We start from the raw sequence: 18,742 nt of genomic DNA, 5'->3' as shown, positions 1-18,742 counted from the left end.
AGCAAGCAACATGGCGTGATGTAGCAGTAGCAAGCATGCAATGAACATTACAGACAAATCGAGATATGGCTTACAATTGTGTGAGACAATGAAGTACGGAAATGGTGCTCCACATGGAAAGGCATTTACTTCACCCACTATTAATTATTAAACCATACAGACAAAAGAAAATGGTAAGAGATAGATGCTTGCTAGTGCATATCAACCATTACTAGCTAATACTACTATTCCCAGCATTCCTTAATTATCTCGGATAACAACATTATGAAGTAAAACTAACCGTTGAAGTTTCACCTTCTGATCTTCACTTACAAGCATCTTATTAATAGAAAAATAATATTGCTTTTTCAATCAAAAGCCAGAATTATTAAATAAAAAAAAAAACCTTTCATATTGGGATTGGATCTATAAGCACAGCGGTAATCAAGTCCTTGAGCTTGGTCGCAGAATGCGTATACTGATCTTCGTCTTTGTATAACAGATTTATGACCTTTGCAAGGTTCATAACTCGCTCAAGAACGGCCATAGGCACTGCATTTGAATTGAGGCATTCCCCATTTATATCTTTCCAAGCATTGGCTACCTGTTTGTTAAATTCATCAAATGCCTCTTGCTTTGTAACCCCATATTCATTCACATAACACTCAACAGCTGTGGCCACATGTCCTCTTTCCTGCTCAAACTGCACCACATAAGATATTAGAAGCAATATTCGTGAGACCTGTATATAACAGACAATTAATTTACAATCGTAAGTTATTTGATACAAACCTCGTGTCCAGCCATGTCGTCCATTAATCTACAAATGACTGATGCAGCTCTAACGATTAATGGTTCGTTTGTTACCCAATCAAAAGTTTGTGTAGTCAAAGAATCTCCCATTCCAACCATGGAAGTTGTTGCTAGCATCATGTATGCTCCTGTGACAAGTGCAACCTTCATGTACTCCTCAACTTTTGGGATGTAGCCATTGTGGAACCATATGGCCTCTTGAAGATATCCCTTCACTAACTTTTTCATCTGGAAGATGGAACAATAATCACATTAATTTTTGAGTTAATCTATCGCCATACACACTCCAAAAATCAAGTGACAAATTTGTAATATACTCTGCGAATAGACCATCTAACAAATACATGACTCTCATAATGAATCCCACATGTGGAAATTGGAATACAACTTCACATGTATTGATTGTGAAATGGTCTAACTTGGGATCCCGATCCATCAGAATTTGCAAGTTAGCCCAGAAAAGCGTTAATCCAAGCATATTACCTCTAATTTTGAATAATTGACTCTATCTGATCTGCCTTCCTTGGCCAAGTTTTCCTCGAATTCTTTGTAAACATCCAGCAAGGCACGGTAACAGTGTCTCATATAAGATGGTAATCGATCCAATTCATTGTTGTGCCACCTGGGTATCATTCATGCAGACCACCAGACCAAATTATTGTTACAAAAATTTGCAAGGGACTTAGGACTGAAGCCTATACGTACTTCATACATGTACATTGAAAAGCTTAAAGAGGATTTGAAAGGGGAAAAAAACAAACAAAAAAGTAAAAGTACCGTTCTATCGCATCTGTGAAAATGATTAATTCATCCAGAGTGGCATAGACATCATAAATGTCGTCAATGATAGAAGTGATGGAGATTACTTTTGTTAGCACTTCTCTAGCGAAGCAATATTTGGGCTCAAAATACACTCCAAAAATCCAAAAGTAGCACTCCACCAATCGGTCCCTTGCAAATGGCAAGTTCGTTGCAACATCTAAGCCTTTCCACCATCTGAAATGTAAAGAATTGAATCAGGGTAGAAGTTTCTTTTTACTCACTACCAATTGGACATATGATTACTTGGAAAAGCTTTTAGAATAATCGTTTAGAAAATTTTTCAGAATATTTTAATGTAGCACCTATCATAGGATATTAATCATTTAGAAAAAAAAATTTAATAATTATTGTAGCACCCATCAGTATTTTGCGGGACCGTCAGCCTTGCCCTGGTCCCTTCTTTTTTTCTTTTTTCTTTTTAAGCTAAGTAATAGGATATATGCAGTCATTTACTTACTTTGTTAGACCGCCTAGTTCCTTCTGATGCAACTTCTGCAATTTGTTAAAATCCAATTTTGCAAATTTAAGCAACAATTTATCATGTGATTCATGTTGTTGGTAGAGAGATATGTACTGCCTTGCTCCCAGCCTTGTCAAAGTTTTCTGGATCGGCAGCTTAAGAGCTTGAACAACTTGTGCAGCAAGAAAATTGCTCAAGTTTGGAACCAAGGATTCAAGGTTATCAGAAGTAAATTTCAGCGCTTCGTCCAAAACCTTCTCCCCGTGTAGTCCAAAGTTTGCTGCTTCGTACAAGCTCAACATTCCTCGCATATCGCTCGTCAGAGATTCCTTAAAATCTCCTTTCGGGTTCTTGAATTTGTTGAACACGTCTGTTGAAAAACGTAATAAATAAACAAAAATAAATTAGTAATGCCCTCCACTAAAAGTATAATAAACGGTGCACGTCTTTTATGTTATCAAGAAATATTAGAGAATGGAGAAAGAAATAATAGTCTCTAGTGTAGCACGTCCTGGTCCATGAAAGCTAAAGTGCATGGCAATTTGTGAACATGATTTACATCTATGTGTGTTATAAAGGTCGATTTACTTACCACAAGAGGCATGAAAACCTTTTTGTCTGAGTAATCGGAAACGAAGAGCAATAGTGTAGAGGTCATTGCCATCTTTGTGATTCAACTCATGGTAGGCATCGAAAATCTTTTGCAATGATGCCTCGATTTCACTCTCAAAATGGTACGACACCCCAAGACGCTGAATGGTGTCTATCATGTCTAGCTTTCCAGGAAACTCGTCAGGTGTTTCAGTTAACATCTTTCTAACCTCTTCTGTTAGCCGTTGAAGCTCTCCCTCTCCTTCGAAGAATTTTTCCTTCAAAAAAGGAAAAAAAAAACAACCAGTTCCAAAATTAAGTTTGTGATTCGCAAAATCAAGAAAGTAACTGCCACAAGAAAAGCTGGAAATCGCATGCTAATGCTATCACCTTATGCTGAGAAGCATACGCAAGAAAATGATCTCCCCAAACGCTTGGATGATAATTGGCAAAGCGACGGGGAACTGGTACTTTTTCAACAACATCCTCCATAATCGATTTTAAGAAATGCTTCGAGTTTATTTAAGTAAAACTTCCTGGCAGACTGTAAAGTTCCCGCAACGCAGCTTTTATGCACCCGCCGCTCTCTCTACTCCGCTATTTATGTCCCTATTAGATCTGGCTAACTTTGACTATAGCAAGAAGTAAAGGAATTGGCAACTATTTCGTTAGGTTTTGTTCATTCCATCAAAAATTGGAATAAAGTGGGACAAATTTTATAGTTTAACGATTTAGGACAATGCTACAGTGCCTATAATTATCAGAACGATATTAGGGTAATTTACTATTGTACGTCTCTATTAACTTTAGTGACAGATCACGTTTTTTAGCATTTTTTTGAATATTGTATTAAAATAATTAATGTTAACATTAGTAAGTTTTTAATTAAAATTAGTAAGTATATGTCTGAAATAGTAAGTTTCAGTCAAAAATAAAAATTTACACTTTGAGTAATTTAATTTACTTATAATTTGACAAAAGTTATTTTTATTTAAATTAAACTTACTAATACTAAAAGTAAAAAATTTGCATCTTTTAAGTAAAAAAATGACGTGTTTCCTAAAATGCTTGTGGATTATCACATCTCTCTAAAATCACATGCCTTCTTCTTATTGTCTTCTCACGATATGATCTTGGCAAAATTTTCCTCTTTGCTCCACACTTTGTCTTGTAGCAATTGAAGAAATTTTTTCTCTAGCAAAATTTTCCTCTTTAGTCCACACTTTCCCTCTCTCCTTCCTGATTGATCGGTTTTGGATGCTAACATATGCAGACCCAACAAAAGAGTTGAGATTTTTAATAGGGATTAGCAGTAATGGCAGTTGATGAGGGAGCAGATGAAAAATTGCAGCCAAGAGATTAGACCATTGTTGAAAATCGTTTGATTATATTGCTTTAATTTATTTACCTTTCATTTGATTTGATTGTCAAGATTTTCTTGCAAAATACATGGGAGATGACTCGGACCCTTTATGTGAAACTTAGCAGTCTGTAGGCATCTATGTTAAATGTGGTTAATCTAGGAATGCTAATAAGATGTTTGGTGAAATGTCATAGAGAAATTTATATGCTATGTTTGATGCCTGTACGGGATGGGAACGCACCAGGTAGGGTGTAACAACACAAGTTGAAAATTTGTATTATCTTACACTCATTTAAGATTTGAGTTTAGTTTAACAAACAATTTGTTTCAGCAAAATAATATGCAATCAGAAGCAATTATGCAAATAATAACATTTCCTTTATTCTCAAATATAGTACTAATGCAATGACGTAAAAGATGTCCATACCTAGTTTCAAGAATTGATGTAGGATATAGCCGGTTGAAATCTTCTGCCGACAAGTCTGGCCAACCAAGAGTACTAAATGGCCATTGCCCACTAGAAGAAAAGACAAAATAGGTAAGTTTCAACTAGATCAGGAATTTTGGATTCCTCAGTGTTAGTATGCACTGGTTGTAAAGTTCGCTCAAGTCTTTACTTGAAACTGTAAAGGTTCTTTTCATCTATAAAATCATATATCGTTTCGACAAAAAAAAAAAAAAAAAAAACTAGATCATACATCAAAAGTGTGTCGATGATTTATATTCACTGTTCAGAATTTCAGAAATCAAATCCAAGCTACAATATTGACTTAGCTCTCATTTTTTTCAGCAGATAGACATTAACAGATGAAAATAAAGTACCAGAACCAACATCTACAACCAAGAATGCTCAGTCAGTAGTCTAGTTTTGCATCTTTCATATCTTTCTTTCGTATTTATTTTCATGAATCAAGGGTAACTTTTGGCAAGAGATTCATAGGATGACACCTTGTCAAGCTTCAGATATATCAAGCAAGTAATAGAGTTATTAAAATTGATTTGGCTTGGTTGTTTCAATCTCTGCTGTTACTCCCTGTTAATGTATTTCTCTTAATCTCAACATTAATACCTTTTCTTTCAAGAAGAATATCAGTACTTCACGCTTGTCAAGAGTTTAGAAGATGACCAGCAACTTTGAAAAAAAAATATAAATGTTGCAAGGAAACAGAAAATTTGCACCTCAGACTAACTAAAATCAAAGTTTAAAGAACTGAAAAAAGTTTAATGACTAAATATCACTTAACGACCATGTGAACCCTAATGTGTATTAACCTTTATATTACCTAATATGATCCTTTTCTTTAGGTAACAAAAGGCCCCCAAAAAGAATTCTCATGTAAAGGCAAATTGAGTAATACACTTCTAAGAAAACTATCAGAGAAATGTGTCTACAATTCAAAATAATATTTAATAATTTTATCAAAAAAGTCAAATCCTGACAGAGTCAAAATTATCTTCTTAAAGAAGATTTTCTTGGAAAAGCAAACTATTTTTCACGCTGAGCTAACTGCATTACAAAATCTATGAGCAAGTAATCAAATAGTCCAACTCAAATTGAATGCCCCATTTAACACTATAAGGCCTTGCAGACTTTTCCAGTCATTGGGTTTATTCTCAACACCTCATAAGAAGCTATAAGCACATAATTGCAATGGAAAATTGCTTTTTGTGAAAGCCCGTGAGATGTTGTTAGAAATAGTGATTAGCTTTTCCAACATGAAAAACAAAAGCATGTTGTCTCAACAAACTTTCAAAACCAACTGTATTTCATTTGAAATGATTTGTTTATCGCTTATATTAAGTTATTGAAAACAAGTCTATTATATCTAATGTTGATAAATACAATTTAAAACAGATACTGGTCCGAAACAGGCCAATTGCTCAGATTATAGTCGGAAAAAAAAAGTCGGAACAATGTTGTTCTGACAATGCAGCGGTGCAAAACTATGCCTACAGGGCTGACTAAGCTCCGTAGGCAAGATAATTTTTTTTTTTTTTTTTAAACTTTGGCTGCCGGCTGACTTAAGCCCAGCAGCTACTGGAAATTTTGGACAAAAGCTGCAGGCTTTCAGCCGACAGCCTGCAGCTTAACTTAAAAAAAAAAAATTTGCCTGTAGCCAGCTTAAATTTGTTTGTTTTAATTAAAAACTTTTGTTGGCCGTAGTTGGGGTTCACCTGCTCCATTAGCCGAAAAAAGTTGCAGGGAAATTTCTTTTCGGTCAATGGGGTTCACTTGCTCCTTTTCTTTTCTTTTCTTTTAAGAATTCATGCACAATAAATGCACATGCAAATTATAGATTAGACACAATTTTATCAACAATTTATTTTATCCAAACACATATTGAAATCCTTGAGTTAGATCGTTCAAGCCAATTAAGAATCTGGCTAGTAGATCATCTTGGCACAAAATAGTAGACTCTGTTACTTTTACTACCAGAAAATGTGACAAATAAATAATTTGATAATTTACACAACAAAGATACATCAAATAAGTTGATCCTCATACGACAAGATCAGCCAAAGCAAAACTTGCATTATTTCATTCAAGGCAGCTGCCCCTTGCAATCAAGATTGGTGAAATTACTGCAGTAAAAATATATTTTACCATTTCATGTTATCAAATTTTTCTTCTTTTCTATTTTTTGCCTTTTCATTTTTATATTGCTCAATAATTTTATATTTATAAAATTATAGTTTACATTAAAAATTACTTTTTATACTTAACTACCCACTATCATAATTATTTTTACCTTTATTCTTATAACAAACCACTGCCAAATAATAATTTATTTGTATATATCAATTTTCTATATATTTTATAAAAAATATAAAACCAAATCTTATACATAATAATTTCAACGATTATTTTTCAAAGATTTGGGAAATGCATCTTCTTGTAAATTGAATGAGATTTTTTTTATCTAAAAATTTTTTTTAGCGTTTAACGTAAAATAAAAATAATTGATTTAGCAAATCTATCCGGACCTTTTTCTTACGTTTCAACTTTAAAAAAATTTTAACCAAAAAGACAACCAGGCGTAGTCAGCCCGGCAGCATAAGTTTTTAGAATATAATATCCTGGTTCACCAATATGCTAATTTATTATTCATAATTTCTTGCCTTGATGATTTCATTGCTCTTTACATCCATAGCAAATGTTGTTTTAGTGATTGGAGACAGCCTACAGCTTTGTGGGCAAATTTCCACTGGCTGTTGCCCGGCAGCGTGCAATTTCTTTTTTAACAAAAAGTTAAGCTGACAGCCTGCAGCTTTTTTTAAAAAAATTTCCAATAGCTGCTGGGCAAGTCAGCCCGGCAGCCCTTCATTGACCTTCATCGTTTTGATGGAGTCTTAATTGACCTTCATCGATGGAGTCTGTACTCACATCGAACCTCCTCCCCTTCCCCTTAGACTAGGCTAGATTAGATTATAGGACATCTATCGTTTCGACCAAAAAAAAAAAAAAAAAGTCAGCCCGGCAGCCAAACTTAAAAAAAAAAAATTCTTTTTTCAGCCCGTTAGCATAGTTTTATACCACTATATTGTCAGAACAACATTGTTCCGACTTTTTTTTTTTGGCAATAATCAGAGCAATTATCCTTCGAAACAAGACTAAAATTATTAACTTAATTAGTTCCCCATGAAAAAGAAATATTGCTTATATACGCTAGTACTCACAATTTTTTCCAACAAAGCATAGTTTGAAGCTGGAAAAGGAGTTACAACTTAAATGGGATCCATTTGACAAAATGACGTTGCAAGTATGGAATAGATTGAGGGCTTTTAAGTTTCATATTTATTCCAATTTACTTTTTGAGACATAAAAGTTACTAATTTATCAAGTTAACTTACTATTTATTATGCAAAACTAACTAACCAAATTTTCAGATATTATCTTATTTAGGTGACCAGTTTAACAAGTAATCAAATGGTCGTTAAAAGTGTTTTTACCTGCCATATCAAGTAAAAACAATTTCATTACAATAACAATTGTTACTTTAGACTTTTCCTAAGGATTTAAATGTCCCATTTTAAAGTTTAAGAACTAAAGCGGGATTTTGCGTATAGTTTGAGAGGCCAAAGTGAAATTTACCCCTATCTGATCTCATGGGTTAGAAACTTACTCCTACTACTTTATACTACTCCAATTAACAAAATCAAGCTGCATTTTGTATCCGGTTGAAATCTTCACCCCATTCCCCAACCATTTCGGTGCCCAAATTTAAATGAAAATTTAAACTTAGGTTGGCTAGTAAGATATTCATATTTATCATTCTTGTTGTAAAAAATATTTTTATTTCTAAAGTGTATTCAGGATGTGTAATATTTATTGATAAGGTACTAAACAGATTTGAAATATCATTCATAAAATTTTTTCAAGAAAACAAAGTGCAAACCATATCAAGACTAACAATTTCTTATTAACAAAAGAAAAGGGTCCAACACACTTCCACAGTTTAGATCTGATTTTTGACCGATAAAACTCCAGCTACCTCCCCGAGAACTTCTTACTTTGGCGTTGTACCCTCCAACCACCAGGGTAACTTCATTTAAGGGCCGCTTCAGAGTCTTACAACACAACTTAGTTTCGTTTCCTACCTCTAAGTGTACTCAGATGTAAATATGAGAAGTTGTGAAGAAACTTGTTTCTTTTATTAATGAAGAAAGTTTAGCACATGATATAGGCTTAGCACACTATTCTCTCTCTCTCTCTCTCTCTCTCCCTCTCTCTCTCTCTCTCTCTCTCTCTCATGAGAGAAAATTTTCAAGACAATCGGTAAGGTTGAGTTGCCAAAGTTGAACTCTTGATTCCTGCAATTGCCTTCTTCATATGGCGTCCACCTATTTATATAGGTGTTTGGCGGACTTCAATGCTGGATTTGAATTGATATTTTCACGGATTTCAGCAAGCTTCAATCCTGCTGATGGACTTCAACTGGTTTCAATTCAGTGGACAGGAGTAAAATATTTTGGATTTTGGGAGTGACGTAAGTGCTTACTTCTTATTCCATGCTTTGACTACTTGATGACGTGTCCTTACCTTCTTTTTTGATATAAGTTGGACACGTGTTATTTTTGTACTTTCTCATCCTCCATAAAGTTTTGATAGTTTTGTTGCTGGATTTTATTCAACTGCTTTCCAGTAAGCGTATTTTTCAATTCAAATAATTCATTGCTGCTTCAGGGGTCTTTTTTGCATATGTAGTCATAATTGAAAAAAATGTTCCATTTCCTCCATATGTACGAAATCCTTGCTTAGGGGTATTTTTAGGATTTTGCAAAATAATCCTTATCCCAAGAGCTCTTCGATAATATATTTTATTTTCAGAAAAATATTCATATTCCTTCCTTTGAGGGTAGACCTTTATCTTCAATTCATCAAATATATAACTTTAATATGATGAAAAACATCATATCTATTTGAATTTTCAAAATCTGGTCCAGTTGAAATAATCTTAAGCATTAAAATGTCTTTGAAACCATATGTAAGATTATTTTGATAAATATGCCTAACTCCTTCTTGAATCCACCGAGGGAGTTTGGAAAATTCAGAAAAAGGTAGGTGTAGTCATATAGATAGTATTAATTACTCCAAAATTGTACCATTTTTGAATAAAATTACTATCACATCCCTGCACACAATTTATTCGAGAATAGATCCCTGCAAAATCCATATAATATATTACTGTATTTTGTAAGGCATATAATTCTCTCATGAGAGAATTGTATTCAGAAACGAGCGGGTGCTCAGTAATTATATTACCCATTATGGTTATCTTTTGAAATGTCTGTTTTCGGATAAAACTCGATTTCAACGATATCCCGTCATTGAGAGAATTCATTCCAAATTTCTCAGTCTGTTGACAATTTTCTTGTCTCGGTGAAAGGAAAAGATTTTCTATTTCATCCTTTTTGAATAGGTCATATAATAATTTTTCAACCTTATCGTAAAAGGTGACTGTATCATGACCTTTTTTGGCATGCTTGATAAGGTTGACAATATCTATCGCAAAAGCATTCAATATCTTTGTGAATTATCTCAATTCACAATATCTATTACGTCATTGAATGACGTCTGCGATTGAGAAATTTGCTCAACTAATTTCGAGACTTTATCCAAGAGGATAGTTTGCTTATTCATTTGGCCTTTCATCTCTAGTGAGAAAATCTGCAAGACAATTCTCATCTGATTTTATTTGTAATTTAGTGAAAAAAAGGAAAGAATTACAAAAATTACTAAAGAAAATTAATAAATATGAATTCTTTGAAAATGATAGTGCTCTAGTAAAGAAATAAAAGAGCAATGTAAAAATTTACCATTTTTAACTTTACCATCCGATGAAAATAATCTTATATTAGAAACCGATGCTTCTGAAAAAGTTTGGAGTGCAGTTTTAAAAATAGAAAATAATCTTTTGTGTAGATATGCATTTGGAACGTTCTCGATACAAATAAAAATATCACATAAATGAAAAAGATTTTCTTGCAGTAATAAGAGGATGTTATAAATTTTACTACTTTTTATTACCTAAAAAATTTAAGTTACAAAAGGATAATTTTCAAGTAAGAGCATTTATTAAAAATAATATTAAACCTCTGTTTCAAAATAAAAGATTAATTAGACGGTAAATGACATTATCTGAGCTCATGATTGAAATTCTATCCCCTTATAATATAACTACTAGTAGAATAGTTATTGCCCATAACGATAAAAAAATATATGTTGAAAGAAAATGACGAGTCAATATAATAGTTATATGCATATAGGAATAACTCATACAGATTATAAAGTTGAATACTTTGCAGCATATACTGATAGTGGATCAGAAACATGTTTGTATGTAAACTACATGTTTTTCACCACAATATCATGAAACCTTACCTAATAAAACAGCTATTGATATTTCTAATAACCCTATTACTTTAAATTCTGGAATAGCTAAATCTCAAATGTTACTTGGTTCATTCCTTGTTAAATGTCCTCCATTTTACTTCTTAGATACAGGATTAGATATACTCTTAGAAAATAATTTTCTTCAGTTATTTCATAAAGTTTTATTTGATACTTTACAATCTCAAATACATTTTGAAACTCCTTGTAACCATTGGATCGTAGTATCCCGTCTTAAACATGCTTATGCCCGTAAAGTTCCTATAACCTTTAATTCTCGCGTAGGTTAGCCTGGTGATATTGGATATTCAAAACAATAAAAAATACCAAACAAAAGTCTTATATTAAAATTTAAAAGACAATTACATTTAAAACAACTACAATTAAAAATCATATCTACTACCCTAAAAGACATAAAAGAAAAGTTACAATTAAGTTATATAGAAAATTCTCTAAAATTTTGGGATAAAAACCAAGATTATGTTGAAATAAAACTCAAAGATAAAAATAAAATACTTAGAGTTAAACCCATGAGGTTTAATCCTATTGATCAAGATGTATTCAGAAATATATTAAAGAATTACTAGAAATACCTTTAATAAGAGACTCTCATAAACAAGTATATCTCATATTAGGGCAAGTGCGATAAAGTTCACTCTTACCCGATCAAATCCATTGCAACAATAAACAAGTATATCTTATATTAGGGCAAGTGCGATAAAGTACACTCTTGCCCAATCAAACAAATGACATATCATTAAATCACATTGGTCAAGTATTGAAAACAAGAGTTCAGTTCAATCAGGTATTTGGAAGCACTCACCAAAGTCTAGTGCCTCTCAAATCACGTTCAGGTCCAACTCCTTGGTTGGAGTCCAAATCTGCGATAAAATATCATTTACGAAGGTAAAACTCTCTAGAGTTCGAAACATAAGAGTTTCGCTTCAAGAAAATCAAGTAATCTAATCACACATTATTTTCTCATCTAAAAGTCACTCTTACTCACCAAATTTAGTACACACTCTACACCGATTACTCACATTACGAAAAGACGTAAAAATCCTAATTTTTTTGTAACGATGAAGGTAAAAAGGGAACCCTTGTTTTTATGATTATTTATAGCTATTGGGGTAGTGAATGTATATTAAAGTCATTGTAAAGTAATAAATTCGAATAAATTCCAAATTAAAGGAAATTTTAAGAAAAATATAAAGAATTTTACGGGTCCTCACATTATGCATCTGATCTTATTTGTAATTTAGCAAAAAAATGGAAAGAATTACAAAAATTACTAACGAAAAATAATAAATATGAATTCCTGAAAATCATATAACTCTAGTAAAAAAAATAAAAGATCAATGTAAAAATTTACCATTTTTAACTTTATCACCAGATGAAGAAAATATTATATTAGAAATCGATACTTCTAAAGAAGTTTGGAGTGCAGTTTTAAAAATAGAAAATAATCTATTATGTAGATATATATGCATCTGGAATGTTCTCAGATACAGAAAAAAGATATCAAATAAATGAAAAAGAATTACTTGCAGTAATGAGAGGATGTCATAAATTTTACTATTTTTTATTAGAGAAAATGATCGGTTTCATCCTTCACATTTCACAAAAATATTTTTTTCATCCCTCACTTTTAAAAGGAAGCAATTTCGTCCTTAATATTTAAAAACTGAAGTTCTTACATCCCTGAACCCAAATTTCAATCTGAATCAAACCACCAATCAACCTGATTACAAATTTTGGGGGTCTAATTGATAGATCATTTGGTTAACTCAACTTGATATTCATGTAAAATTTAATGAACTCAAAAATAAAAAATTATAACATAAAAAGAAAGATTAATCTTTCCTATATTATCATTGTATACACTGACGGTTTTATGTACCGCATATCATTTCAATTTAAATTTAAACATCAAATTTTGTATTTATGATACACATCTAGATTCGCAAGTTGATATACTAACAGTGTATGAAAAGATTTACCCAAAAAAAAAAAACTCTACTATTCCAAGACAAAGAATGGCCTTTTATGTTATAATTTTTATTTTTTTGATTTAATAAATGACATGTGAATACGATGAAATTGACCGAGTGATTTATCAATTCTATTTTCGAAATTTATTACTAAGTTATTGAATGGTTTGATTCAGATTGAAAATTAGGTTCAGGGATGTAATAGCTTTAATTTTTAAATGTTAGGGACGAATTTGCTTCATTTTAAAAGTGAGAGACGAAAAGAATATTTTTGCGAAATGTGAAGGATGAAACAGGTCATTTTCCCTGAAAAAATGATCGGTTTCATCCTTCACATTTCATAAAAATATTCTTTTCGTCTCTCACTTAAAAAACAAAGCAATTTCGTCCTTGACATTTAAAAACTGAAGTTCTTACATCCCTGAACCCAAATTTCAATCTGAATCAAACCACCAATCAGTCTGATTACAAATTTTGGGGGTGTAATTGGTAGATCACTTGGTTAACTCAACTTGATATTCATGTAAAATTTAATGAATCCAAAAATAAAAAATAAAAAATTATAACATAAAAAAGAAAGATTAATCTTTCCTACATTATCATTGTATACACTGACGGTTTTATGTACCGCCATATCATTTCAATTTAAATTTAAACACCAAATTTTATATTTATGATACGCATCTAGATTCGCAAGTGGATATACTAACGGTGTATGAAAAGATTTATCCAAAAAAAAAAACTCTACTATTCCAAGACAAAGAATGGCCTTTTATGTTATAATTTTTATTTTTTTTGATTTAATAAATGTCATGTGAATATGATGAAATTGACCGAGTGATCTATCAATTCTATTTCTGAAATTTATTACTGGGTTATTGAATGGTTTGATTCAGATTGAAAATTAGGTTCAGAGATGTAATAGTTTTAATTTTTAAATGTCAGGGACGAATTTGCTTCATTTTAAATGTAAGGGATGAAAAGAATATTTTTGCGAAATGTAAAGGATGAAACATGTCATTTTCCCTTTTTATTACCTAAAAAATTTAAGTTACGAACGGATAATTCTTAAGTAAGAGCATTTATTAAAAATAACATTAAACCTCTATCTTAAAATAAAAGATTACTTAGATAGCAAATGGCATTATCTGAGTTCATGATTGAAATTGAACTAATAAAATTTGATGAGAATTGTTTTGCAGATTTTCTCACTAGAGATAGAAGACCAAATGAATAAACAAACTATCCTCTTGGATAAAGTCTCGGAATTATCTAAGTAAATTTCTTAATCACAGACGTCATTCAAATAACGTAATGAAAATTGTGAATTATCAAGATATAAATAAAGAAGTTTATGAACTTCTTATCAATCATGCTGAAAAAAGTCAAAATACAGTCAGTCTTTACAATAAGATTGAAGAATTATTATATAACATATTCAAAAAGCATGAAATGGAAAATCTTCCCCCTTCATCGAGACAAGAAAATTGTCAACAGACCAAGAGATCTGGAATAAATTCTCTCAATGACGAGATATCCTTGAAACTGAATTTTAATTGGAACCAGACATTTCAAAGGATACCCATAATGGATAATACTCCTTCCGTCCCACTTTAATAGTCCTGTTTTCCTTTTTCGTCTATCCTAAATTGTAGTCCACTTTCCAATTGAAGAATGTAGTTATCTTTTAATTTCTCTAAAATACCCTTATTCAATGTAAGTTGTTATTAGTATAAACTACCTTATTTAATATAGATTATTAACTTACCCCATTTAATACATTTAGATTTTCCAAAACATATTGATATATGAAAATCCAGCTTTATTATTCTTTCAAGCCAAAATGTGAAATAATGAAAAATGAGGATTGATTCTTTCTTAATCATCAATTCAAGTTTCCATAAATAATTAATACAAAGTTATATTCTATTTAATGTAAGGGTATTTTAGGAAAATAACAACCTAAATTTATTATTCCAACAAAGTTAACTACTTTTTCTTAAACTGTGTAAAAAAAAAATCAGGATTATCAGAATGAGACAGAGTGAGTATAATTAATGAGCACTTGCTCGTCTCTGAATATAATTCTCTCATGAGAGAATTATATGCCTTACAAAATACAGAAACATATTCTATGGATTTCACAGGGACCTATTCTCAAATAAATTGTGTACAGGGATGTGATAGCAATTTTATTCAAAAATAGTGCAATTTTGGAGTAATCAATGCTATTTATATGACTACTTCTACATTTTCTAAAATTTTCAAACTCCCTCGATGGATTCAAGGAGAAGTCAGACATATTTATCAAAATAATCCTACATATAGTTCCAAAGACATTTTAATATTCAAAATTATTTTAGTTGGACCAGATTTTGAAAATTAAAATAGATATGATACCTTTCATCATATCAAAATCATGAAATTTGATGAGCTGGAGATAAAGGTCTACCCTCAAAGGAAGGAATATGAATATTCATCTGAAAATAAAATACATTATCGAAGAGCTCTTAGAGTAAGGATTGTTTTGCAAAATCTTGAAAATACCCCCAAACAAAGATTTCGTACATATAGAGGAATTGGAGCATTTTTTTTTAAATTATGATTACATATGCAGGAAAGACGCCTAAAGCAGCAATGAATTATTTGAATTGAAAAATACATTTACTGAAATACATATAGAGGAATTGGAGCATTTTTCTTTTAATCATGATTACATATGCAGGAAAGACGCCTAAAGCAGCAATGAATTATTTGAATTGAAAATACATTTACTGAAAAGCAATCGAATAAAATCCAGCAACAAAACTATCAAAATTTTGTGCAGGATGAGAAAGTACAAAAATAATACGTGTCCACCTAATACCAAAAGAAGATAAGGACACGGCATCTAGTAGTTAAAACATGGAATAAAACGTAAGCACTTACGTCACTCTCGGAATCCAAAATGTTTTACTCAAATCCGCGGGATTGAAACCAGTAGAAATCCGTCCATGGGATTGAATCCAATTGAAATCCGTGAAAATATCAATTCAAATCCAGCATTGAAGTCCGCCAAACACCTATATAAATAGGTAGACGCCATATGAAGAAGGCAATTGAAGGAATCAAGAGATCAACTTTGGCAACTCAACCTTACCGGTTGTCTTGAAAATTTTCTCTCATGTTTAATAAATAAGTAGAGAGAGAGAGAGAGACAGAGAGAGTAGTGTGCTAAGTCTATATCTTATACTAAACTTTCTTCATTAATAAAAGAAGCAAGTTTCTTCACAACTTCTCATTTATACATCTGAGTACACTTAGAGATAGGAAACAAAACTAAATTGTGCTGCAAGACTCTGAAGCGGCCCTTAAAGGAAGTCACCCTGGTGGTTGGAGGCTGCAACGCCCAAGTAAGGAGTTCTCGAAGAGGTAGCCGGAGTTTTATCGATCAAAAATCAGATCTAAAGTATGGAAACGTGTTGGACCCCTTTCTTTCGTTAATAAGAAATTGTTAGTCTTGATTTAGTTTGCACTCTATTCTCTTGAAAAAAATTTATGGAAGATATTTGAAATCTGTTTAGTACCTTATCAATAAATATTACACATCCTGAATACACTTTAGAAATAAAAATATTTTTTACATCAAGAATGGTAAATATGAATCTCTTGCTAGCCAACCCAAACTTAAATTTTGACTTAAATTTGGGCACCAAAATGGTATCAGAGCCCATAAATGATCCCATAAATGATCCTACAATTCCCATAAATGATCTACATATTCCCTTAAATAATAACGATGATTCTATTTCTGATGAAGAATTTGATGCAAACCCAGTACCCATTAGATATTTTTATAATGGAATAGAAATTGATGATTGGCATTATCTATCTCCTTAAAATGGAAGAATGTCAAATATGTAATTCGATGTTATTTCTTATTAAAGAATATGCATATCAATTACAACAATTAAATGAAAAAATTACATATTATCAAGAGAGGTGGGTTCATGTCACTTTGTATATTGTAATCCAGTTACCTGCCATGATAGATACAAGATTTTAAGAAATGCAGAACATGAAAAATATTTAATAACTATGCACAACTAAATCTAGAATTTGCAGCCCACTATAGAATTGACCACTTAGATAAACCATGAATTCTTACGAAAGAATAATATATTGCTAAGAATGTCAAAATTTTATTAGTAAAGTTCTAGCAGCTAAAGCTAAAATAAATAAGGTAAGACAACTTATTGTACAATAGAGCTTCCCATTAACAAATTCCTACCACGTCCTGATTTTTAAGGTTTGAGCCAGATTCCTTAACAGAGGCAAATGCAACATAAATTATCGTCATTTCTCTTGACCATTGAATAAGACCCATTGTTTAGCCCTGATTCCCAAAAGTCTCAATCTTCAACAATGCATACAAAATCCCAATCTTTTCATAGAAAAGCCTATGAAGAGAGGTGAGCCCATGGGTCTCTAATCAATCTGCCAGTACAAGATGAGCCCAGTGGTCTCTAATCAATCTGGTAGAAATTTGTAGATGAGGCTCCATATTGGGCTCAGGAATGTGGCCGAGGATTTGGACCGTTTTGAATCGTCCCACAAAATCTCCCAATGATGGACCATACCATGTGGTCGTGCGAATGGAAAAGGATCTGTCCCACGTCAACCAAATACTTTACAGGGTGGTTGATGGGGACATTGCCGACCGTGAAGCGGTGGAAATTTTTGGATCGATTTTCTTGTGTAACTTTCGTGTGTCAAAACAAAATTGTGTGCAGATGTTACTTTCAAAATTAAGCGATGCCAATACTGCAAAATTTGATCCCAACGTAAGTTATTGATTATTTTTTTAGCATGAAATAACCATGTGACTCATTGTAACTTTTTTTTTTTTAAATTGTAACGGCACATAGAGAACTGACGGAGACTGAATTATAATTGGATCAAACGGATGCACCACGCATCCATATGAATTTAGACGAAACCAAATGTTACAACACATTTAAATTTTTTATTTTCCATCCCATCAAAACTTAAAATCATTGGTGGTAACGTACAGCCCAAAGCAAAGGCCGTTGGTTATTGTAACATTATATTTGATATACTAGTTTTCAAAAAACTCCCAATCCAATCAAGAGTCTTTGTTTTCATGTGTCAGAGCAAAATTGTGTGCAGGTATGTTACTTTCAAAATTCAGCGATGCCAATGCTGCTATCAATACAGCTGAAAGAACTTAAATTATATGAAGGTGTGCTTCATTATCCAACTCCTGTTTTTATTTTATTCACTCTAGAAATTTTTAGGTTTTTGCCGTATACCCCAAACTTTCAGTTCCTTCACTGCTGCAATAGACGGTTCACGACTATACAATCGAATTTTCGTGTGGAAATAGGAAGAGTGCCAAATGGGTTGAGTAACAAGGGATGTTGTTTAGATTTTCTAACAACACTATGTGATAATTGGCTGGGTAACTGTGGAACTTAATGAAATTTGTACACTTGCCAAGTTGAGCCTTAATCTACCGCCAGGATTAACTAAATTTAGTAGTCCTCCGTGTTCAATCAAGCCTTTCCTGTCTTTTGATATTAGGGGTATTGCTGCACCCTGTCTAGTTAATTGGCCTAAACCTAGTGCGATTAACGACTTGGACATTCAGGATTTGTCGCACACGACATTGTTTGGATAAGGTTACAGGTTACAGGTTACAGGTTTTGAGGTAAGGTTACAGGTTTGTTTGGATATTTATCTTATTTGCAAAAGTATTTTTACTTGTATCATAAACACGTTTTCTAACTCTTTTTTTTTATATTTTTAATCACATTTCTATTTTATATACA

The 18,742-nt window shown here is 32.1% G+C and overlaps 1 protein-coding gene across 1 annotated transcript; it reads right to left on the bottom strand.

Moving 5' to 3' along the window:
• Positions 1 to 388: 388 nt before the first annotated feature.
• Positions 389 to 3,157, bottom strand: LOC113759714 ((-)-germacrene D synthase-like). The gene is made up of 7 exons (XM_027302286.1): positions 3,056 to 3,157; positions 2,667 to 2,943; positions 2,072 to 2,444; positions 1,570 to 1,788; positions 1,276 to 1,414; positions 772 to 1,020; positions 389 to 682 (listed from the first exon to the last, which is right to left on the bottom strand). The coding sequence occupies exons 1-7, from the start codon at positions 3,155 to 3,157 to the stop codon at positions 389 to 391; spliced, it is 1,653 nt and encodes a 550-aa protein (XP_027158087.1).
• Positions 3,158 to 18,742: the final 15,585 nt, after the last annotated feature.

The sequence above is a fragment of the Coffea eugenioides genome, chromosome 2, assembly GCF_003713205.1.
Source record: "Coffea eugenioides isolate CCC68of chromosome 2, Ceug_1.0, whole genome shotgun sequence".
Classification (NCBI taxonomy): Eukaryota; Viridiplantae; Streptophyta; class Magnoliopsida; order Gentianales; family Rubiaceae; genus Coffea; species Coffea eugenioides.
This window is presented reverse-complemented; position numbering and strand designations above follow the sequence as displayed.

Coding starts and splice junctions, on each gene's coding strand:
- LOC113759714 (XM_027302286.1), bottom strand. CDS start 3,157: ATGGAGGATGTTGTTGAAAAAGTACCAGTTCCCCGTCGCTTTGCCAAT. Junction 2,445..2,666: donor AGGTTTTCATGCCTCTTGTG/GTAAGTAAATCG, acceptor GTTTTTCAACAG/ACGTGTTCAACAAATTCAAG. Junction 1,789..2,071: donor GAACTAGGCGGTCTAACAAA/GTAAGTAAATGA, acceptor TTTACATTTCAG/ATGGTGGAAAGGCTTAGATG.